The sequence below is a fragment of the Onychostoma macrolepis genome, chromosome 01, assembly GCF_012432095.1.
Source record: "Onychostoma macrolepis isolate SWU-2019 chromosome 01, ASM1243209v1, whole genome shotgun sequence".
Classification (NCBI taxonomy): domain Eukaryota; kingdom Metazoa; phylum Chordata; class Actinopteri; order Cypriniformes; family Cyprinidae; genus Onychostoma; species Onychostoma macrolepis.
The window spans coordinates 44,598,754-44,622,624 of record NC_081155.1 but is presented as its reverse complement, the minus strand read 5'-3'; the positions used below and the strand labels follow the sequence as shown (position 1 = coordinate 44,622,624).

The window sequence follows — 23,871 nt, the reverse complement described above, 5'->3', positions numbered from 1 at the left end:
AGACAAATTATTCAGATGAACGGAAACATCTTTACCCGAGCGACCTGGTCCACAACCAAGAGGATTAGAGTTAGAGGCAAGACGTGTTCATTCGCAAATGATGCAACTCATTAAAAGTAGACTTTCTTTGGATAAAATGAATAAGATGACCCTAAGGATGCATATTTGCTGTCAGTGTGCGTGGGTTAGCTTAGGCTTTTAGTTTAGGAGTGTAGAAGCAGTTTTGTCTCAAACGCTGCCAGCTGGATCACAAAGGTCAAGCTGTTTTCCCATGCAGATGTAAAAAACAATATATAAGACTTAGATGCAGGCACCATTAACTTGGCAACAAACCCCAATCAACATATTACCGCCGGGTTCTAGAAGGGGAAATAATACACTGGAGAACAATTGTCTTCATAACACACTACTTAGGTTGCGCGGAAATAGAGAGCGAGATGTTTAAAGGAATAGTTCATACCAAAATGGAAATTCTGTGATTTATTTGTTCACTCGTATTTGTGAAAACATTTGCTTTTTGTCCCTTTTGAACCTTGGCAGATGTGGTCACCATTGACTGTCATTGTAGGAAAAATAACTGCATGAAGATTCCTCGATTTCTCCAGGAAATTGGTTTGAAACGACACACGGGTGAGTAAATGATGACGAGGTGAACTATTCCTTTAATGTTCTCCTGGAGTCTCTGTTCTTCTCCTCTGCAACTCAATCGATCCGTTCATCTCTTGAGAATCGTCCCGCACATGATGGCCATTAAACCTTTACTGATAAGTGCACTTCATATGCAGGAGAATTTCTGTGTCTACTGCTAACATTGCACAGAAACAAGCACAAGCATATTGGCATAGTTTTGGGATTTTGTTTTTAATGAATACCATTGGAATTATCATTTTAATGAATACCATTCGGCGTCTTGAAACCTCTCAGCCGTCTGTCACGCTTTCTGCATCAGCTCCTTGGAAAGGGTAATGTCGACATTGAGGTTCAAGTGAAGCGGTGCCATTTTTCTCTTGGAGACGCTCAGGGTCTCGTTTTTGCCATGAGAGGTTATGGAGGGCAGATTGCATGCTGCCTCTTTCCTGGTCTTCCGTATTATTTATACAATTCAGATGAAAATGAGAAAGATTTGGATGCAAATTTACAGAATATTTACTCCATTATTTTCAGTTATTAATGTGAGAGGCCAAGAACATTGAGAATGAATTGAGATCAAATAATAAATATAGTTACGCAAGACAGTGACATAGTGCAATCAATATAATTTAGTTTCATATATTGAGTTCACCAAACTCTTAAAAAAAATGTACTATTAAAATAGTTCCTTGCTAGAGTTGACGCTGATTTGCTCACATAAGATTTGTGGACGAATACTGTATTGTAACATAGGATGATTAGGAAAACATGCATTCAAATTTTTGCCAAACTCTAAAATGTACCTATTTTACTGTAGTTTCCAGCTGAAATAAACACTATAGAGACAGTAAAACATCAACAAGTTTTATTCCTTTTCACACCAATTGTGATAACTAGGCAGATTAATGGTTAATAAAGACTTATGTTTGCATGGTTTTAACTTCAAAATGCTTTCACCATAGTGCATGATTTGTAATTTTGATGTTTGAATCACATAATCAACTCCATATGTATGTCTTTTCCAACAAAGTAAACTTTCTCGGCAGCGCACCAGGTGCAATTTGCTTTTGTGATGCGCAGCGCTCGGGTACGAGTGGCGTGAAAAACAAGCAAACATAAAAGAGCTTAAAGACTTGTATAGAGGCAAGCAAAAATGCCACGGTTGCTTTACAAGGTGTGTTTTTATCATATTTGCTTTTGTTAAACTATCAGTTAGGTTTAAGTCGGGTTTAGTGTAGCTTGTGTGTTATTTTTAAATGTGCATTAACCTTTTAGCACCCCTCACCAGACATTTCATTTCCAAACTACTGCAATACGTACAACAACCAACATAAAATGTTACAAGATTCATGTTCATCTGTTTTGGGCTTTTGGCACCACATTTCACTTTGAACATGTCATGAAATGTGCAAGAAATTTTTGCAGAAATTTCACCAGAGGCACATTTTTCCAATGAGCCTGAGTTGAATAAGCTTTAAAATCTAATACATCATCATAAAAAAAAAAAAAAAAATTACATAAAATTTACTTGTGCAATGTATTTGGCATGAAACAAAGGACAGCAGGACTGTGATTTTAAGTAGATTTAAACATAGATTTGACAACTGTGCCCTGCTTCTTAAAAGCCAGAAACATTCTTTACACACACATGCACGAATGCTTGGTTGATAAAGCAGCCCCACCTCTTCTAGCAATGCTGACAATGCAATGTGTTGCCTTATTTACGTTTCGAAACATAACAATGCACAAAATTGAGCTGGAATATAAGAAGCATTCTAAAAATATTTGTGTTGAAGATGTTTTGGTCTAATTTAAAAAAATACTTTTAAAATATTTACCTTTATTTACTATTGGATTAGTATAAAAAGCTTAGACTGTGACTGTCACTTAAAATGACAACCACGGGGAGAGTATTAAAAGGTCACTCTATGTTTGAAATGAAATTCACACACAGAGTGTAATGTAGTAGGATTTTTATGAATCGATGTGGTGGGGTTTAGTGACCGTTTAAAGCTCAAAGCCACGGACAGGTGACCTTTCAACAGAGAAGCTTAACCAGTGAACCTTCTTTACATCTCACCGCCAGCGAAGCTTTGACTCACATCAAAACAACTCCCGAAATGGCCATTTGAATCGCATTCTGAGTCTCTTACTAATGGCTATTCATTTTCAGATGACTGTTTTTGGCGTTCGATGTGCTGTGTTGAAATTTAATGGACCTTAAATTTAGCAACACAATGCTATTCCAGGTCCTGTTGATCATTCAAGGTGGAGCGTCTGATGCACTTTGCCAAAATGGAGATGATGCACAAATCTGGAATTAGCACTCATCTCTAGAGGTCTATTTAGACTCTTACTCAACATAATAAGCCGCAGTTTGTCTCTCCGCACCTCCTTGAATAATGTCATTTCACATGACGGTGAGAGAGACACTTAGGTCATTATGTCCGCATTCAACAGCTCCCTACCAACCCTGGGTCGAACGGAAGGAATGTTTCGCCAAGAATTGTTTTCAACTTTTGGTGATTGGCAAACTGTACGCTTGTGTAACTCGGCTAATCCCGGAGGAGATCGCGGTGATGATGTTTATGTTTGCGGATGTCTGGCGAACGCTGGGAAGGGTTTGGGAGGAAGTCGCGCTCAGCAGTTATGGGTTTGAGGAATGCTGATTGAGATCTTTTGCACAATCGCAATGCTGTTGTTGCTTCAGTTTAAAATAAGCATGACATATATAAAGCCAAACGCAGTGGCACAATGTGCTAATTGGACGGATGTGAAATATTGGAAGCATGAAAACTGACATGAATTGAAGATCCTCCCATAGTGTTTGTTACTTTCCAACCTATATAATAATGAAGTGTTGAATTTCTGTATTACACTCTTAAAGTTCCAAAAAGGTTTTTTTTTTTTTTTTTTGGCAGTGATACTATGGAAGAGCCATTTCTGGTTACCCAAAGAACCTTTCAGTGATCAGTGAACCATTTTCTTTTCTTAGTGTGAAGAACATTTTATAATCTAAAGAACCTTTTGTGCATTAAAAAAGGTTCCATGAGTGTTAAATGTTCTTCATGGAACCATAGATGCCAATGAATGTTTATTTTTAAGAGTGCAAGTAAACAAATATTTTCATTGCCAATTGAAAAACCAAAAATGTACCAAATTTAGACAATTTGCCAAATATTACTTGAATAAAATTGGTTTATCTAAATGTTACCTAAGTGAACATTTACTCTTAGGGGCCATTCACACGGAACATATTTTTCCATTCCAACGCGCTACTTTTCCATCGTTTTTCTATGTAAACGCACTAGTCGGACGTCTATGACTGTTGCGCTCGCGTCTTTTGCATCATCTTGCACATGAGCTTTGCGTTTTTAAGACATCGTGTCAGGTTAAAAAAAAAATCTACTTTTACACGCAACACCGCTCATCAAAGTCAGTTCCAAACCAGTTGTGAGCTTTTGTTTTCGATAGCAAGTTGGTATGCTACTGCCAGCTTGCAACCTTAAACAAAGGCTTACAACGTTTACCCCACCTCCGGGGTCTTCTGATTGGTCCACTGGTTTGGAACTGACATTGATGAGCAGTGCTGCAGGAAAAAGTTGAAATTCTTTTAACTTGACACAGCGTCTTAAAAATGCACGTTCATGTGCAAGATGCTGCAAGAGATGCAAGACGCGAGCACAACAGTCATCCAACAGTCCATCTAGCGTGTTTACATAGAAAAACAATGGAAAAGTAGCACATTGGAATGGAAAAACATGTTCTGTGTGAACGGCCCCTAAGAGTGAATGTTCACTGTAGTAACATTTAGATCAGGGTTCCTCAACTCTTTCCCTGGAGGGCCAATCTGCTGCAGAGTTTAGCTCCAACCCTGATCAAACTCACCTACCTGTGATTTTCTAATGATCTTGAAGACTCTGATTAGCATGCTCAGGTGTGTTTGATTAGTGTTAGAGCTAAACTCTTCAGGAGTGGGCCAGATTTGAGGATGCCTGATTTAGATAAACCAGTTTTATTCAAGTAATATTTTATTCAAATGCTTTATTTTACACTAACATGGTGAAGGAGGCATTCTGTGCTGTGCTTTAAAAAAAATTCCTGAACGCTGCGTCTCGTGATTTTAGACAGAGACGCATTCTGTGTGAACAGCCCCTTAAAAATAAAAGTTGATATAAATAACAAAGGTTGATATAAATAAAGGGTAATATAACTAACAATAAAGGTCTTTACTGGCATCGATGGTTCCATGAAGAACATTTAACATCCATGGAACTTTCAATTCAACAAAAGGTTCTTTATCGTGGAAAAAGGTTATTAAAACTATAAGAAAAAAAAGGGCTTCTTTTACAAACCGTTGACTGAAAGATTTTTTGGAGAAGCCAAAATGGTTCTTCTATGGCATTGCTGCGAAAAACCTTTTAGAAGCTTTATTTTTGAGAGTGTTGACAGTAATTTTCCACAGCACTCCAAACCCGGCAGCCAGTGATGAGGTGACTGGGTTCTGACTTCTAATAATTTAATTTGCTCATGGCATGTGCACTGGAGAAAATAATAGTATCAGTGAGTTCCGATTCATTCTAGGAATGTTTCTGACACACTCCCCCAAGAAAATCCTGTGCTCTAACCAGTGAATTGTCATCAAATCAATATTCTTCAGTCCATTAGGTTATTTAGTGTGTTTAGGCATACAACTGCTATATGATAAACGACCATCCTCGTAATGCCTATCAATACATATATGCAATCATTTATTTCTTAAAGGTTGCCATTCAGTCACCTTTAAGTCGACGTTAATTGATGATCTGCCAACATAATGACTTTCCTCTGGGACAGAAATGTTGGCACATCAATTATTTCAATGCAGAAAGTCTCGATTAAGGGTTTGCCCAAGTGCTAATACATCACAATTGCTAGTTCAGATGTCTTAATGAATGACATATTCATCATTTTGGATTGTTTCTGCAGTTTTTTTCTTCTAAAGTAGACGACTTTCTCAGGTTCCAGCATGGGAAAGTGTTCAGATAGGAATTTATCAAATGCAAAACCTTTGAGGTGATTACATGCCTTGTATTGTTCTTAGAGTCATGAGTTGTCCCAATTAAAGTGAGGTATTTTTACTGTATTTCAAGAGGAAAGAGATGAGCTGGAAAACAAATACATCTTTATACCCTACATCTATTTGGAGTCCTTCACTTTCCAACAGGGAATGGCAAACAAAACACAAAACACAATGCAGTCACCATGTTCAATTATTAGTGTTCTTTATTATGCTCCTAAGAGATTAACTTTTATTACTTCATGCAGTTCTTGTTTGACTACGCTATTAAAATGTTTTCCAGTTACGCTACAGTGATAACATTCTAGTGATAACAATTCTACTCGAATAATAGAAATTATTTTACATTTTATGACTAATATATTTGCTCCATTTTCCATTACACATGTATATCCACATTTAAACTTTTAGAAAAATACAGATGTTAATCTCAAAGTTAAGAGCTAAAACATCAGACTAGGAATGGTTAGTGACATCGAATCTTTGAAAAAATATTCCTAGTTTTGTTTGTGGCATTTAATAGCAAGTAAATGTAAATTTGTGCTTTGTTTTCAGTTTTGTTGAAATAGTCTGCATAATATTTTCTCTACACATTTTCCCTCTTTTTTGTACTGCTGCACCATTATTTAATCGCTTTACATTTTACATTGTCGTTGTATGATCTATCTCACATTAACCCACCCTTAATGTCTATTATTTATCATTATGGATTATTCTAATTGTCGTCATTGCTTTTCAATTATGCAGTTTCATCCTAAAAGTAATAACTTTCATAATATCATGGCACAGGGGCCTCTGGGCACACAGGGCTCTCACTCACTATCTTGACATGTAAACTGTTGCGGATTCAGCCGTCTGAATCTAATCGTCACCATCTAAAATGAACAACAGGCCTTCAGCTTGTTGATTTAACAGCACTGTAGCCCACATCCATTGTACCCTCGGGAGATTCACTGTTGTTTCCACGGCAACAAGCAGACCCTTGCCCTTCCCAGGGCTCCTGACATTCATTTGGGCTAAACCACCTCAGACTGTAAATAGGGGGAAATTAACACAACCACCATGCCAAGGTTTCCGACTAGATATGATAAACTACAATTAACAGCAGCTTTTTAAATTCCTTAAGACCTATAAATGATAAAAGTAGTTATATGGAATACATTTATGGTATAATTATTGTTTCAAAGTAGCAACCTCCCCCCTTTCCCAGTCACATGACCTGGTCCCTCCTCCCACGAGCTGTCAGAGCAGCTTGTTGCACGACCAGCTTTTTGGTAAACTAACTTGAGTTCGGCGTTAAAATCTAAGCCAGCTGCCTGACAAATCGCGCTTCGCGTGGACCGACGAGAATGTTCGCTTCGGTTAAAAAACAAGCCTTAATTCCTTTGACTTAACGAGTCATTTGCCGCAGTTTCCATCGAGCTCTTTTGCCGTCTGCGTGATTTGTGGTCAAGAAACGGCACAGCAGCGGCAGGTCATGGTAACCAGGTAAGCGGCAGGTTCAATTCAAGCGTTTTAAGGTGTCGACAAAGTAGCGCTATAGGTTATTTGTAAAGCGCAGGCGGTTTATTGTCGATACAGAGTGTCAAATGTCAATACAATGTTTGTCATTGCAGAGAGAGCGTGTTTTGCTAGCGTTGGGTTCGTCGCTCAGTGATGTCGACACGGGTTTAGTAAATGCTGTGTGTTTCCTTGTTGTTTCAGAGCGACAGATAATAAATAGTTAAGGAAAATAAAAAACTAACGTTACGCGATAGAGCGCGAGAAGTTTCCAGGTTTGCGTAAAATGCCCACGAGCTACAACGGGAACGCAACGCTCGCGTACTGGGCCGTCGTAAAATCACCGTGACATTGAATTTTTTAAAATCGATGAAAAATACGCGTTGACAGCTCATTCCTGACGATTGTTTTAGTTGACAGCTGTTGCCTTTCCCCCACGCGTCATCGCCCCGTTACTTCGTGATGGGAATTAATTCGTATATAAATCGCGTCAGTTTATAAATCGTTCGCCGAGTTCTGACGCGAACGATTAAGTAAAAGACGTAAGAGTTTGTTTCTGAGCGTAAAACCGAATATAAATGATGATGGCTTAGTCGCTGCATTCGTTAGCATAGCTAAAAAAAGAAAATCAGCGTTGATAGCTCATATTTCACACTTGTTAGTGTTGAAATTAATAGCGTTCGCGTCATCGTTCTTTGTGTATTTGAATTTTTCGCGTCAGGTTATAAATCGGCGGAGCTAAGAAATAATCGGTTTGATTTTATTTAAAATAATGACTTTAAGAACAGTTCTTTTTTTCTTGCTTTAACGCACACGCAGATTGAGAGAGAACACAAATGATGACGATGAGTTGAGCAATATTTCAGACTTCACGTGCTTAAGTCGGTCTTTTTCCCGCGTCATCGCTGCGAGAGGAGAATGAAATCGAATAAAGAACGTCAGTCGATAAATAACCCTGGATCGTTTCTGTCTGGAACAGTTAGGCTACTTGGTATGCACAGATTGACATACGGTTCACCCATCAAGACTAGTCCCTTCATGAAACCGCTCCCAAATCCCGCGCCACACCCCGTGCGCGCGCTGAGCACGTGAGAGCCCAACAACTAGTGCATTATCATCATAATCTTCATCACCACCAGCACGCAACCACTAGAACGCTTCCATTATGAACGCAGCTGTCTATGCGTCACGTCCTGATTTAGTTGCGTGGCGTTGCGTCGGCCGGTTTCTGAAGACGGGATGAGAAAAAGTAGGCCTATATCATGGTACAGTAATAGTATTGGATATGAATGCCATGGTAGTTATTATTTATTATTATTTATTTTTTTACATATACCATAGTACTTTGATCACCATAATGTAACGTAATCCATAGCATCATGCCATCGTTGTCATGGTATCTGTTGAAATAACATGGTCTTATCATGGTACAGTGTCCAAACAAGGATCATTAGATAGCTGAGACATGCAGATGAAAGGTGAGTTACCTGAGAAAGTGCTGAGAGACATAGATATGGAAGAGGATATATGCTAAGATGCTTTACTAAATCTCAATAAGCATAATGCAAGTATGACCCACATAGCAATCTAATTCCATGATCTCCTTTTTATTTGCCCTCGCAGCAGGTACCGCACCTTTCTCGTTGTTTTAGTAAATTAAGCCTCTGTCTGATAGTCTGCGCATCCTGGTGGTTCAACTCAGGATAATGGTTCGTGTTCAGTGAGGATGTCTAATGGGGGTAATTAGTTACCTTTGGGTTTTAGTAACCTGCGTTATTTAGTTTTGCATCGCAGTGTAATGATCAGTTTACTTTAGACATGTTTTAAAAACACAAAGAGCGGAGATCTTCAATAAGCCCTGTAAAATATGAAAATGTTAATTATTGCGTTTAAAGGGGCTTAAGTTATGCAAAATTATTCAATGTCTCTCTCGCATTTAAAAAGTGTTAAGTATGATTAAAATGTAATGGTGTTTACATTCCAACGCTATTAAAAATAAGTATTCTGATGCAAACTACTGTATGTAATTGCATAAATTTGGGACAGTATGCTGTTGTAGGCCAGGTTTGAAATGCAGCACTTGGGAGATCCCTGACCTACAATTTTGAATGCAAATGTAGTGGAAGTTAAATGCAGATGCATTTGCATCAGGCTTGTCCCATGCAAAAACCTTTAAATGAATGCTTACTGATGTGAATTGTCTTTTTGCATTTCCATTATTAATTTAGCATGCTTTTGTCTGAATTTACCCAAAGCTGCTTGCAAAGGAAAAATGCAAGCAATTAATTGCAAGGAGCTTTAAGGACAGTTACTGTTAATACATCAGGCCTTCATTTGGTTGGCCTCTCTAAAATCTGTCAAATAGCTTCATCATGACAGATCGGCATGCTGCTAGGAATCGATTATAGTGTGAAACGGGAAGCTCAGAGGTGGTTTACATTTCTGTAGAACATTAACAGTGTGACACATTTGATAAAGTAATCATTAAACAAACTTGAAATGGCGATATGTAATAAAATAGCTGTATTAGTCAGAGCTGCTCGAATAAATGAGGAAATCTAGAACTTGTATATCAAATATTTAGGCTTAATGTCTCAATCTGTAAACAATTAGATAAGCTTAACGTCCTCTGAAGGGAATCCATGGGTTTTGGCTTTATATCAGCAATGATGTCATGGGTTGAATTATTTACTAGTGACGGTAAACGATGCTGAACCTTAAATTGTAAATAATGTCAACATTGCACAATTTAATTTCCTCAAGTTTCCTGAAAGATGCATGCAATTGATTTTCTTCCATTAAATTCCTTTCTTTGGTAAAATAGCATTGCCTAAATTGTACTAGTGGACTTTGGTCTTTGTTTATTGCTAAAATTGGTTGGCCTCTCTAAAATGGAAAGTTAACTTAGCCAAGAAATTATACAGGTTTATTTGTTTGCTTTGGCAAACAAATAAACCTGTATAATTTCTTGGCTAAGTTAACTTCCTTAGCGAGATGCAGATGCGTTAATTATTTGATCGAATCGTTCAGCCTTGAACCCACATGTCAAATGAGCAATTTTAGCAATAAACAGTATTAAACCAGTTGGGTTGTTTAGTGTAATCACACAGAGTTGACTGTCAGGGTTATCAGGGTTAGTTGGCAGCCGCATTGAGTGCGAGCGTGTGTCTCGCCTCATTGATGTTTAGGCAGTGCATTGTTTTAACATCGTTTGCCGCTGCTTTTGTAAAAGCACTTTGGCTGTCACATAATTGCAGTGCGCTTGCGGGAACGTGAGCCCCTAAAAGCATGAGGCTACAGCTGTTCTATTGATTGGGATGGAAACATTGTGAAGCGGCGTCTGACTCATCACTTCTACCCCACTGCATCATCCCTCACGTGACGCCGAGAGGCTTCCTGTCACGAAGGTAGGGAGGGGAGGACGTGTCCTCGTCGCCCTACGGTAACGATGCTCATTGTCATAGCGATGGGTTGCCAGGGGATGCAGAGACCTTGGAGGCAGGCAGAGCTGCTGCGTTTGACGGAGGTGTTAGACGTGCGAGAGAATTCAAAGTCTTTCTTTGTTGCGACAACACAAACACTTCCTTGAGGGCAGATGCGCTTTGAAACGGCCTTGAAGGAATAGTTCACTGATAAATGCAGATTTTGTCATCATTTACTTACCCCCGTAGCATTCCCAACTTGTGATATTTGCGTTCTTTTGTGAAACACAGAAGACGACAGTGGGAAGAAAGTTCATGCTGCTCTTTTCCATGCATCAAAGTGCATGGTGTGATTGAACCTGTCAAGTTCAAAAGGACAAATAAGCAGCATAAATTGAAAAGTCTTCTGAAATCACATGATAGATTTAAATTAATTTCAAAATTAATGCAGATGCTCAATGATAACCGTCCTCTTTGCTGGAGCTCTTAAATCTTATTCTTGTGTTAAACTCAAAAATGCTTCTTTAAACGTATCACTCAAGTTTTGAATGGGGACTGGAGATGTTTTTTTTAGTAGTTTCTTTTTTAGTAAGTAGTTTTTATTAATTTTTATTTCTGTTTTAGTTATTTTAGTATATCAATTTAAACTAAAATAAAATGATAAATGTTGCTTTGGCAGCTGGCTGATTTTTATCTTTTATTTTTTTTTATAAAATATGTAAAAATGACACCTAACCATTAATGAGCAGTTTTGCTACACTAGGATAGTTTTTATTTATTTTTATATTTTCCAGTTTTGTTTTAGTTAATTTTTATTTATTTATTTTTTAATGTCTGTGTAGTTTTTATTAATTTTTATTTCTGTTTTAGATTTTTTTTTTTTTCTGTTTAGCTATTTTTATTGTTTAAAAAAAAAAAAAAATGCATTTAACTTAAACTAAATTAAAATGAGAAGTATTGCCTTGGCATCTAGCTGAAATATTTTATTGTTTTTGTATAAAATATGTAAAATACATAAAATATAAAGTGTAATATAAAATGTTTTATTATATAAAATGTTTTTATTTTTATTTCAGTTAACATTTACATTAAGTTACAAAAATATATTTTTTATGCTTTTAGATTTAGTTTAACTAATAACCTTAGTGATATGTTAAGTCAAGTTTTTAGCTGTGCAAATGATGAAAACCCCAATTTCTTTGTCCACGACTTGGTTTTTATATTTCTTTGGCATCACATTGCATAGCCCGTCCACACCGAAAATTAATTGGACCAATATCCTGCTTCTCATGTTTATTGAACATTTTTAAGTGCCAATGATTAAGTTTTTTTTTTATTGTGTTTTTGTCCTTTTTGGAGCATACAGTATGCATTCAGATTTGTATTCCACTGAAGAAAGAAAACCGGGGTTGGAGCAACTATTACTTCAAAGTGCCAAATTTGTGCACATTGCTGTTTATAAAACATTTCCAGTCATCTCCAGTGTGGAGTTTGGGAAAGTCGGGGAAAAGATATCAATCCTCTGTTGCCAGGGCATAAAAATGGGGGAATACCTCTAAGTTCAGCATTCAGGAGCCTGTCATAGGAAGCTCTGAGGTCAGCCTGCCAGTTCGGGGAAACTCGGCCAACAACAGAGCCTCAGAGAGGGAATGCGGGATGCTATTGGCTAGACCACGGATGGGCGGCCTCTTGCCGGAGGCAGTCTGGCAGGAAGGGGTTGGTTGCAGGAGAGGAGGGGAGGGGTGTGGGAATGGCTGGAAATGTTTCAGCCAGATAGTTGAGCAACGAGCAGACGTGCTGGTGCTTTCTGCGCTGTTGCTGAGAGAAAATCCCTGTCTCGGCATGGGCCATTCGCGCAGGGAATGACAACGGTTCATGTGGTCGTAATATACCAGGAGAGCGTGAAGTGAAGGAGTCCGATCTCCGCATCAGGTGAGCAGGAGAGAGAGAGTGAGACGTGGAGAGGAAGGAGGCTTCGATATTCCAGCAAAGTGGGAGGAGTAGGGAACATTTTATCCTTTTAAAGTTCCGTCTGTTTTTCCCAACAAGAGGAATTTTGCTGCAATATGCTGCATGCGGGCAGGGGTGTGGAAAGAGAGGGAGGGAAATCTGAGAGGAGGTGTGGAGTTGTCAGTAAGTTACTCTGCCTTTAACCCTTGTGTATCCCAAATCCCAAGTCTTTCCGGTTTCTTTCCGTAGGAACATCTGTAAAGTAGTTTCAGTACAATTCGGACTGATTTGTGTCTTAAACCGAAGGCATATTTATGCAGTTTACAGATATTTTGGTTTTCTGCTATTACCGAAGGTAATGGTCCAGTCGAATTAGCAAGGGCTTTATGCAAATTTAATGAACGCCAGAATCTTTCTTGTTGGCCTGATCAGACCTCCGGTTTTTACTACAGTCCAGACTTTAAAAGAGCAGGACCTGCGCCGTGGCAGGAAAAGGCTGCGTTTGTGTAAAACATTTGGCAAACGTGTTGGGAGGAAGAGCGTGTTTTTTTTTTTTTTTAAAGAGAGAGACTGACTCTGCCCTTCCCGTTAAAAAAAGCATGAAAACAGTCCACTGACTCTTTATTAGCTAAAGCTTTGAGAGCAACAGCACCTTTCTGAATCGATCCGAAACACGTTTAGACAGACTCCGAAAGGTAATTAGCCTGCACCTTTTAAGGCTTTACAACTGCCAGGCGTGTTTCAAGAACAAATTACCCTTTATTACGAGACTATTTTTGCGGGGGCGCCGTATTGCGCACTTGTAAAGAGAACCGAGACTTTGTGCCAACATTTTCACGTCAAGGCGAAAGTTTGTTGTAGAAGGGAGTGAGTATTTAAACTCAAGCTCATGTTGTGTTTTCATAACTGGGGCAAGATTTTATCCTCCTTCACCAGCCTTTAAAGGTAAGTTAGAATCATAATTAGCTTTTTCCTTTGGTAAGTTGTGGGATATCTAGTTTTTGAAAACACAATGCAAATGCCTGTCAGTCACTAAGTAGATCAGATCTGTGTCTAAATGATCTTCTTAATTAAATTGCACATCAGCTTCACACAGCCCGAGGATATGAGCGCCGTACCAGCCAGGCATGGCTGCCGTCCACGACTCTATAAATAACTAGAGACGATGATCTGGGGGATAAAAGCAGCCTTGGTGTTATGAAGATAATAGCTTGGGTCACCGAGATTCAGTTTTACATTAAGGCTATTATCATATGACACACCCATTTTTGCTGACCACATTGAATCGAGGCTGCAGCCCTTTCCAAACTGCATGTGCAGCGATTACGGTCTCATATCAAGTCTTGCAGAGTTGTGGATTGTTTTAAATATGATCATTTGTTTTTAATTACATTATTGTGTGATTGTTTATCAGAAGACTTTTCCATGATCGCTTTATATTCATTTAGCTGAAAGGAATGATGGCAGTGCGTGATCTAATTACTGAAACATATGACTTTAATGAATGCTTACTGTCATTCAGCTCTTGACTATGAAGATATTAAGCTCTTTTTAATTTGCAGGTCCAGCTGTAGAAAATGTGGCCTAGTTTTGTTCTTGTGATGAAGCCGTTACTTCCAAAACAACTATCGCCTTGACTTTGTCCTTGGCCTCTATGATATGATCATGGCATTGTACAAAATCATCAGCAATGAAAAGCATGTTTTTCCTAGAACAGTTCAGTCTAAACCCCTGCAGCCAATTTCATTGTCAAAAAAAGTTCTGACTTCTTGGATTCTGTTCAGAGTTAAGAAAAATGGATGGATGCAATTGCTACAAACAGTATCCATCATGTGCTACCAATGCTATATTGAGGTTAAGGTTGGGGTTTGGTTAGGCTTTACGTTTAGTATTTATTTCAGTGTTGGGGTTTGCGCTTAACAGGGTTGGGATACCGAATCACGTCAATGAAAACCAATAACTTAATGCATGACATGATGGTTAGCAGGAGGCTAATTAGATACGGTGAAGTCCAAAAATTATGAAAATGTCTAACAATTCAGCATCCACCTCCTGTGAAAATGAAGAGATGACCAGTATTATGTACTGCCAGCTGGCTTAGGCAACCCAAATCCTGATCTGATGCCATGGAGGATTACCCGACATTCATCCTCTGGGTTTGGAACCGTTATTATTATAACAAAAGAGGCTGTTTGAATGGGCAGAACCAGTTTGGAAAAGCCTGCTCTTGTGGCCCCAATGCAAGTTCGTTGGTTATACTGTAATTTTGAACTGCTCAACTAAAGTTGTAAATGGGATTGTTCATATGTTTCATCATAGATGGGGAATTTGTATTGGTTTGCCTGCTTGTTAATTTGCAGATCCCTTTAATCAAAGGGTCATGTTTCTTTCTCAAGGGGTCTCAAACTCTTTCAAGACACGCTAAATGGTTGGATTGAAGTGGCAGACTTTGTATTACCAGTTTACCTAATTCATCACAAATTAATTAGAAACCTAGTTATGTACCACACAAGTATCCCAAAAGGTTACGTTGTTCACAACCCATTTTACTTTTGTTTCAAAGTGAAAAAAAATGGGACAGAAATTGATTTTTATTTATTTATTTATTTTTTATCTGAATTGGATTGTGAAAAGTTGGCTCTAAATAGACTCTATCACACAGAAATTCTGGAAGATACACGGATAATGTGTCCCGTGATTTTTCCCAGGATCATTTGATTGTGGTTCATTCACACTGCCAGTGATTTTCCGCAATTTGTGTGTGCGTTCACACAAATCCCATAAAGATCCCCTAAAGACACGTGACATTGCGATGTGACGTGTAATGTGATGCATTCCGTTTCACTAAGCTGGCGAACAATCTCCGCTTCAGCGTGGATAGTGAGGAGCTCCCTGATCTCTGCTTCATTGCAGTTTGCGCACACTTTTTCGTCATGATACGTTGATCTTCCTTCAAAACACCCGGTAAAAGAAAATAACGTGTGTCATCACTACGACACACCCTTTACGGCATTGGTTCTGGCTTTTGTTCACACAGCGGTCGTTCCGGGACTGAACCCGGCAATGTTACTAGGTCCCCAACCCGGGATCGATCCTGAAATTAATCCTGGGCCATGTTTGCGTTCACACAGAAGGCACTCCGACAATTTTCCGGGACCAACGTGCAGTGTGAAAGGGGTTTATGGTGGTTACAGGGGGAGGGGCTGAATTGTAAGGAGACTTGTTGATGTCATCTGAAAAGGAAAGTTGTTCACAACCTATTTTACTTTGGTGTTTGTGAGCAAAAAATGGGGCAGAAATTGATTTTATCTATCTGAAATGGACTGGATTGTGAAAAGCGGCCTTTTTATGATGGTCAGAGGGGGAGGGGCTAAATCGTAAGAGGACTTGATGATGTCATCTGAAAAAGAGAGTTGTTCACATTCCATTTTTCTGCTGTTTTTCAAAGCAAAAAAATGGGACAGAAATTGATTTTATCTACCTGAAATGGACTGGATTGTGAAAAGTAGGCCCTATATGGTGGTTACAGGGGGAGGGGCTAAACATAAGAGGGCTTGATGATGTCATCTGAAAAGGAAAGTCACAACCCGTTTTACTTCTGTGTTTGAGATCAAAAAATGGGGCATAAATTAATTGTATCCATCTGAAATGGATTGGACTGTGAAAAGTGGGCTCTATATGGTGGTTAGAGGGGGAGGGGCTAAAAAAGAGGGCTTGATTGATGTCATCTGAAAGGGAAAGTTTTCCACAACCCAATTAACTTCTGTGTGTTCAACTTCTGCGTTCAAAGCAAAAATGGGGCAAAAATTGATTTTATCCATCTGAAATGGTTTGTGAAAAGTAGGCTTTATATGGTGGTTAGAGGGGGAGGGGCTAAAAATAAGAGGGCTTGATGATGTCATCTGAAAAGGAAAGTTGTTTCAGAGACAAACTTATGTATACAGTTCGTAATGTTGACTCCCTGTTGACTTAGTTTGGGTAACTTTAATTGCTGAGATACTCTTCCCTACGATGATGTAAGATCTGATCATTTTCTTTTTTTGTGATAATAGATAATTGCATCTGTGGAATGCCCGGCTTTGCTGTTCAGCCAGGCGTTCTCCTCTGGAACCACTAATCATTGTGGGGAAGGGCGGGGGCGTACAGACAGCGCTAATCTCTGCAGGTCACAACAAGGATAGCGTAGCCACCTTCCTACCTGCACACCATCTGTCCGTCCTCATCAGCCTCTGACTTGCAGCCATTCCTACTCAGTTACAACTATCTGTCAAAGCTCTCGCTTCTCTGAAACCCAGAGTAACTGCAGGGGATCTGGTGACTTGGCAGTATCTAGCAGTTCATTGGCCACTCTTCTTCAATTTGATATCTATTCGGTGCCATTTAGACAGAAGTAACCTTTTTTTTTACTGCAAGTTGACTTTGATAGTTTTGATCAACTAAAGTTCTTGGTTTTCAAAGAGTCAGAGTAACCTTTTAGGACTTGGCAAGATCTTGTAATTTTTTTGTCTAGGCTTACTCTTTGATGAGCTTTTTTTCTTTTAATTCTTGTGCTACTAAATGGAATTAGTTGAGTGAGAGTGTTGTTGTGTCAGATACTCAAGCACCGCAGAACTGCATTGTTTGCACTTTTTAGAGGCGTTAACCTACAAATGGTTGACTCTGCATATTAAGAGACTAAGAGAAAGTAGAAGGTATTTTAACATGAAAAAAATACACACTTGAACTTTAAAATCCTTCACTTATATTATCTTGTCATCTGGAGAAACCTACCCAGTGTTTTGTCCTCATTTGTGCGAACAGTTGACAGGGAGACATTTGCATTGATTTGACTGGAATCGCAGTTGCTTTAAGGGAGAAGCAAATTTTGGTTTGCAGCATTGCTTTGATTGTGTTTTTACACAATAATTTTTTTTTACACATGCACTGTGTGGATGTAAAGATTCGCTCAACTCACGATGCAATATGATTTATGATACTGGTTTCACAATATGATTTTCTCACTATTTTATTTTATTTTTTTGACAAAATGAGATAATAGACAAATTATAAAAGAAAAGGTGTTATTACAAAATGCTGCACATTTCTTTGTCAAATTGAAATATCTTATGTCAAATAACTAAAATAAATTATAATTTTAAAACAAATACCTAATTAAATAAATGAATAATACATATAATCTTTTCATATACAAAAATAATTAAAAAAAATCTTTTTTATATATCATCAGCATAAAATGCACTTCTTACAGAAAATACATTTGAAGCAAGAACAGAATTAGCTGTGAAATTATGCTACATAAAACAACATAAAAGCATACTTGCTGAATGAGAATGCAAAATCACTTTCTGACAGTAGGTGGCGCTTATAAATATTATTTTAATATGCATTATACAGAGGCCTGATTTAAAAAAAAAAAAAAAACTGATATAAAAGCCCACCCCAATCGTATCGTGATTCGTTTAACAACTCAACCAACTTGAATTGTCACATTTTCATTGATTTTTATTTGGCTTGGGGTGCATCCCTGGTGCACCGTTTTATAAACCCCGTGTTTGCTGCGCTTCATGAAATGTATGATTGCACCTCAAAAAGAGAACCGAACAGGCCTGCATATCCAAAGACTTTGGTGGCCCATTATGTCAGTTTACAAGCTTTAAGCACTTCTACTAGCTGACAGATTGTATTACTGAAGCACCCTTTAACTGTCATTCACCTCATAAATTAGACCATCGGGTTTCTGAGTTCTAAAAATACAAGAGGATTAATTGCATGAGGTCACATCTGACATGGTTTCTATCCCATTTTTTTATGGTTTGACTCTCGGGGGTAAAGCTATGAAATTAAATCGTGCCGTAGAGACTACGTGTGCGATGAGTATGGCAGGCCATTTAATTTTATAATCGTAAAATGGAAAGGCGCAGCGGGCGCTGGGAGTGTACGATGGTGGAGCGTAGATTGAGGGGTCCAAATGACTCTTTCTGAATCAACTTCTAACACCAGGGTTTTTGCCTTTCCAGGGCTGGAAATCGGCCTCTCTTAGGTCCCGAAGTGCTGCCAAAAAGGAAGCTTTGCTAATGTGTTTTTCAAGAGCTCAAATAGTGCCGCGCACAAGAATCTCAAATTACAGCTACACCAGAATGCTTTTTTAAAATGACTTCTTGACAGTTTGGACCAGTTATTTGACTGTGGTTCCTTGTCATCTTGGTTTGTCATAAAGCCATATGATGCATTCAGTGCTCTTGACTCAAGGCTTCAATGCACATTTCAACTAGGGATATGCAAAACTGTATATTAAAAAATCAGCCAGCTGGTAGGTTGCCTGAATGGTTTTAAAATCGGTTTTTGGTTCTTCAACAACCATTGCAGATAGTATTATTTTATTTTATTTTATTTTGGGTTCTACCAGAAAAGCATTGCAGATAATGTTAAGGTTTGATTTTACTATTCATTATATATTGTTATATTTTTATCTTGTTATTTTATCAGTTACTTTAAAGCTCATATCAAATAGAGGCAATGCTAGCTTAACTAATGCAAGAAGAGAAGATATTGGGCCATATTTTAACGATCTAAGCGCATGGTCTAAAGCGCACGGCACAAGTGCACTCAGGGCGTGTCCAAATCCACTTTTGGTAGTTTAATGACAGGAAAACGGTCGGCACGCCCAGGTACATGGTCTAAACAGGTTGTCCCTGTTCTCTTAATGAGTAATGGGTGTTTTTTGGGCGTAACGTGCAATAAGCCAATCAGAGTCTCATCTCCCATTCTCTTTAAGAGCGAGTTGTGCTCGCGCCATGGCGGATTCACTATTTAAATGGCGGAATTTTAAGGCGCACAGACTGAACGCGTCTCCAGAGAGCAAACGGATCTGCTCATGCGCGAGCAAATAGGTAGGCTAATTCTGATGCACGCAATGACTATCCATTATGACATGTATCATAAATGTGTGCATTTTTATATTTATGTAGCCTACACAATAATATTCTTTTACACTGTAATCCTTTAATTTTTAATAATTTGGCATGTTTGTGTGCTGCTGCGCGTCCCTGTGTGTAATAAGCAAAGTGAACGCGCGTTGTGGACCCGCCCAAAGGCGCATTTTCTACTAACGAAAGAAATGTTGTTTAAATAACAAATAAATATTGCGCCATTGACTTTAGACCAGGGTTGAATTGGTCTATGGTGCAGTCTATTTTCAGTTCCTTGCGCCGGGTGTATGATAGGGCCCATTATGTTTCCTAGTGGCTATAATTTTTTTCTATCTCACTCAAATTAAGTGCATGCTCTTTTTAAATACCCTGTTTGTTGTTTTGTTGTTGCTGTGTCATTATTTCATGATTGCACTGTCTGCATTATGCAGATCAGCATGTATTTCTGTTGTACTACACCTGTTGCATTCTTCTTAAAGGGTCGATTTCTCTCATTACGCCTCAATTACATTTTTCTTTTTTTGTAGGTGCACTCTTGTGGTTGCTAGGCATTATGGGAAATAGAAAGAAGAAGCCGGCCCTTAGCAACAAGAGTGGAAAATGAAAGAAACACTCGAGCTCATTAGATTACACTAATATTCACTGTGTGTTATTGGTGAAAGACAAAAAGAAGGTCCAGATCACCACAAGTCTTAATAAAAAAACTGAATCGATCAAGGTGGCTGCGGTCTGAATGGAATACTAATGTTTTGCCTTCTGCGTACTGTATCATTGTGTCATGCTTTCACTATGTTTCTTGTTTTAAAGATTTATTTAAAGATTAAGTTTGAGTCAAGAAAGAGATGCAGTTGATATTTCTTCAAATACAAGATCAAGTTTAGTGCATTGCATTGTGGGATATGGTATTCACTGCAGTGTTTGTAAACTTCACATTTTAGCAAATATTGTAGCTCATCCTGGTGTTTCATGCTTGCACAAAATGTTAGCCTACATGTTGCATACTAAATAATTAGTATTATTTAATTAGTATTATTTAGTATGGTGATGTTCCATTCAGGACAATCCCAGGCTTCACGTTCCCTCTATAACGCACCTCAGAACATGTTTGTTAAGACTTGTTTATTTAATGCATGCGATCACCCTAAAAAGGTTCAAAGCACTATAGTGTTGGGTTCCATACACACAGTAGTTATTGTTTGGCACTTGTCTGTTGGCTTTGCTCTAAGTGGAGGGGACGTGGCCATCATTACACAGCAAAGGGAATCTTAAACGGCAGCTGCAGATTTTTATGGCCTTGTTTCGTCTGCTGCACCACCCCACCCTTCCCCACCCCTCCTCTCCTACAGTTTGCACAAGAAAATATTTCCAGATGTTCCAAGAAAAGAGCTCTATTTCAGCGGTGAGGTCTGTGTGAGGTTCCTGAGTCCTGCCAGAGGTGGCGTATTATTGGACGATTGAGTCCTGCGGTGGTAGTTACGTTATAAGCTGCTGCAAATCCAACAGAAATGACTAGTTTTTCTGCCGGGGGTTAGTGATGAATTGATAACGGAATGATCTGCGCCTATCAGTCTGTCTTTATGAATTATTGTTCTGTCTGTTATTATGTGTTATTATCTATGAATTATTGTTCTATCTGTGTATCTTTGTCTCGCTATCTGTCTTTAATTTTATCTATCTATCTATCGTTTTGTCTATTGTTCTTTCACGCTCTATATCGTTCTGTTGTCCATTCTATCTATCTATCTATCTATCTATCTATCTATCTATCTATCTATCTATCTATCTATCTATCTATCTATCTATCTATCTATCTAATGTCGTCCATTCATTCTTTCTATCATTCTCTGTTTCTATCTATCTGTCTGTCTGTCTCTATTTGTCTACCTATGTCTGTCTATCTCTCTCTTTGTCTCTCTCTATTTTTCATTGTTTGTCTCTGCCTCTGTGTGTCTGTCTCTCTATTTCTTTCTGTCTGTCCATCCTTTCTTACTCTGTGATTAATGTGAGCCAGTCGAGGTGTTGTGGCACCCGTCGCTGACAGGATCGCGTCTGGAATACGCATCTGTTTCGGTCCTTTTCTGGCATTTGAACTCCTGCCAGGAATATTGCACCACTGCGTGTTTTCTATTGGCTAAAATCTCTGGCATTACTCAACAAGTTAGGCAGTCTTAAATGGTTTAGGAAGGGGAGTTGTTTTCCTGTGGTGCTTCTGCATCTCGGCGTTTGACCAAACGTGGCACTGCGCTTAATCGATATCACTGTTTTTTCCCAGCATGCTTTGAGGCGACATTTGATATGCTTTGCTTGTGATGTCCCTCGTTTGTAAGTCCCTTTGGATAAAAGTGTTGCTTAAATGACTAAATGATGGTCTCTGATTAGGTAACACCAATGCTTTCCAGAAAAACATCCGTCTATTGTTTCTTTTAGGTGGATATTGTTGGTTTAATATGCAATTAAATGCACTCCTTTATTTAAAACATTTCTGTTCTTACTTTAGGTTACTGCAAGGTTCATAATAGGTGGTTTTGAAATATTTAAAGTAATACATGAATGTAGTAAATTCAGTTCTGTGCCAGATTGATGTGGAAAGTTTCTAATGTCCATGTTTCTTACCCAAATCTTGTCCGTCTTTTCCAGATCCCAGACAGAAGAAAGTGCCTTCTCTGACGACGTTCCTACTTGAAGCTGCTCGCCACTCCCATTCTACACTGTAAACAACACTGGCTTGGCCTCTGAAAAGATCTCAATTCCTCAGACTTGCCAAAGCACAAGGAAACGACACGCTTTTTCCATTCACGGACATTATTAGATATCGTTCCAAGGAGAGCCGTTGCCTTCAGATATTGCCATCGACAGCAGTCGAGCTCAAGACCATTTGGAGACCTGGAGCATGTACTTATTGTCGCCCCGTTGTTGTGCACCTGGGACTAAATGACTGATGAACGAGATTGACAGCTTCACTGATAGCCACCATCTCCCATGCGACAGCCAGCGGGGGTCTGAATGTGACGTCTCTATTTAAAGGGCCTCACCGACAAACCTCAAAACTAGACGCAAAACAACACAGAAATACATTCGCAGACTATTTGAACCCGAAGCAACAATCCCGCAACCGACACCATAGAGCCTGCAGGTTCTCAAACAACTATGGCTTTAAACATCGCATCGATGCGAGACACGAAATGGCTGACGCTCGAGGTGTGCCGGCAGTTTCAGAGAGGGACGTGCTCGCGCAGCGACGAGGAATGCAAATTCGCACACCCGCCCAAGAGCTGCCAGGTGGAGAACGGACGGGTGATCGCCTGCTTCGACTCGCTGAAGGTAAGGCCTGCCGCTTACTTGATGTGGTTTTTGGGATTACGCATGACAGTGGACTTGGGTCTTGCTGTATGTTTGTTAAATAGCTCGTTAATTAGTCCTTTTTTGAGTAAAGATTTATATTGAGTAATGTTTTGAGCTTTTTTTTTAGGATAGGGCAATATTTGGCTGAGATACAACTATTTGAAAATCTGTAATCTGAGAGTGCAAAAAAACAAAATCCGAATATTGAGAAAATCGCCTTTAAAGTGCCCCTATTATGCCATTTTTAAGGTTGCTAATATTGTTCTATGAGTCTCCCAAAACAGGTTTACATGCATCCAAGGTCAAAAAACACTGTAGTTTTCTCAAAAAATAGACTGAATTTGATCTAATTTCTAAATAATTCGTAAACGATTCGTGCGAAGCAGTTCGAAGAATCAGTCTCTCTAAACCCCTCCTTTCCGTGAGCCCTCACTGCTGTGATTGGTCAAATAGCACAGTCCTTTGTGATTGGTCTACCACGTACAGCGTGTGTCGGAAACGAAACGCCCATTGCCGTAAATGACAGCCCTGGAGACTTGTCAATACATAGAAAAGATGGTATCAGTTGTACCTTACCAATTCGAGCCGGAGTCTTATGATGAAGCTGATTCGACTGATTCGCAAGCACGATTGTGGCAGGATTTTCTCAGGTTTCTCAGTGGTAAGTGTCACACGTTAACAAGTTTGTGGTAATTTATAAGATGTGATAAAACAAATTTACACTCTCAGCGTAGGATACATGTCTTCTCGACATGATGTTAACCACATGGAAATTTTACTGTGTTTGTGTGCGGGCAAGTTGTTCGCAAGAATGTGGGCGGACATTATGCAAATGTGTTACTTTGTGACGTACAGCCATAAAACAGAATAAGATTCGAATTCCTGACGACTCGTTTAGGTGATTGCGAACCTGACTCTTTTATTTGATAGACAATAACTTTATTTATCGTACACTGTCAGATTCACAACTTTGCAGATAGTTTATGTTCACATACAGCTACATGACACGATGCATGAAAGGTAATATTCGAAAAGGCAC

At 38.9% G+C, this 23,871-nt stretch overlaps 1 protein-coding gene across 19 annotated transcripts in view; it reads left to right on the top strand.

The window, feature by feature from the left end:
• Window positions 1-6,912: 6,912 nt before the first annotated feature.
• mbnl2 (muscleblind-like splicing regulator 2) overlaps window positions 6,913-23,871 on the top strand; it is a 79,276-nt gene continuing 62,317 nt past the window's right edge. For 7 of the 19 annotated variants that reach the window (XM_058782140.1, XM_058782059.1, XM_058781630.1 and 4 more), the window contains exons 1-2: window positions 6,914-7,177; window positions 22,128-22,811. In XM_058782140.1, coding sequence (XP_058638123.1) covers window positions 22,638-22,811 — 174 coding nt within the window. In that variant the 5' untranslated portion in view covers window positions 6,914-7,177; window positions 22,128-22,637. Of the gene's footprint in view, window positions 7,178-8,293; window positions 8,455-12,362; window positions 12,544-13,164; window positions 13,257-13,331; window positions 13,507-22,127; window positions 22,812-23,871 lie in introns of those variants that run through there. The other 12 variants (XM_058782293.1, XM_058782223.1, XM_058781687.1 and 9 more) reach the window with 7 other exon arrangements.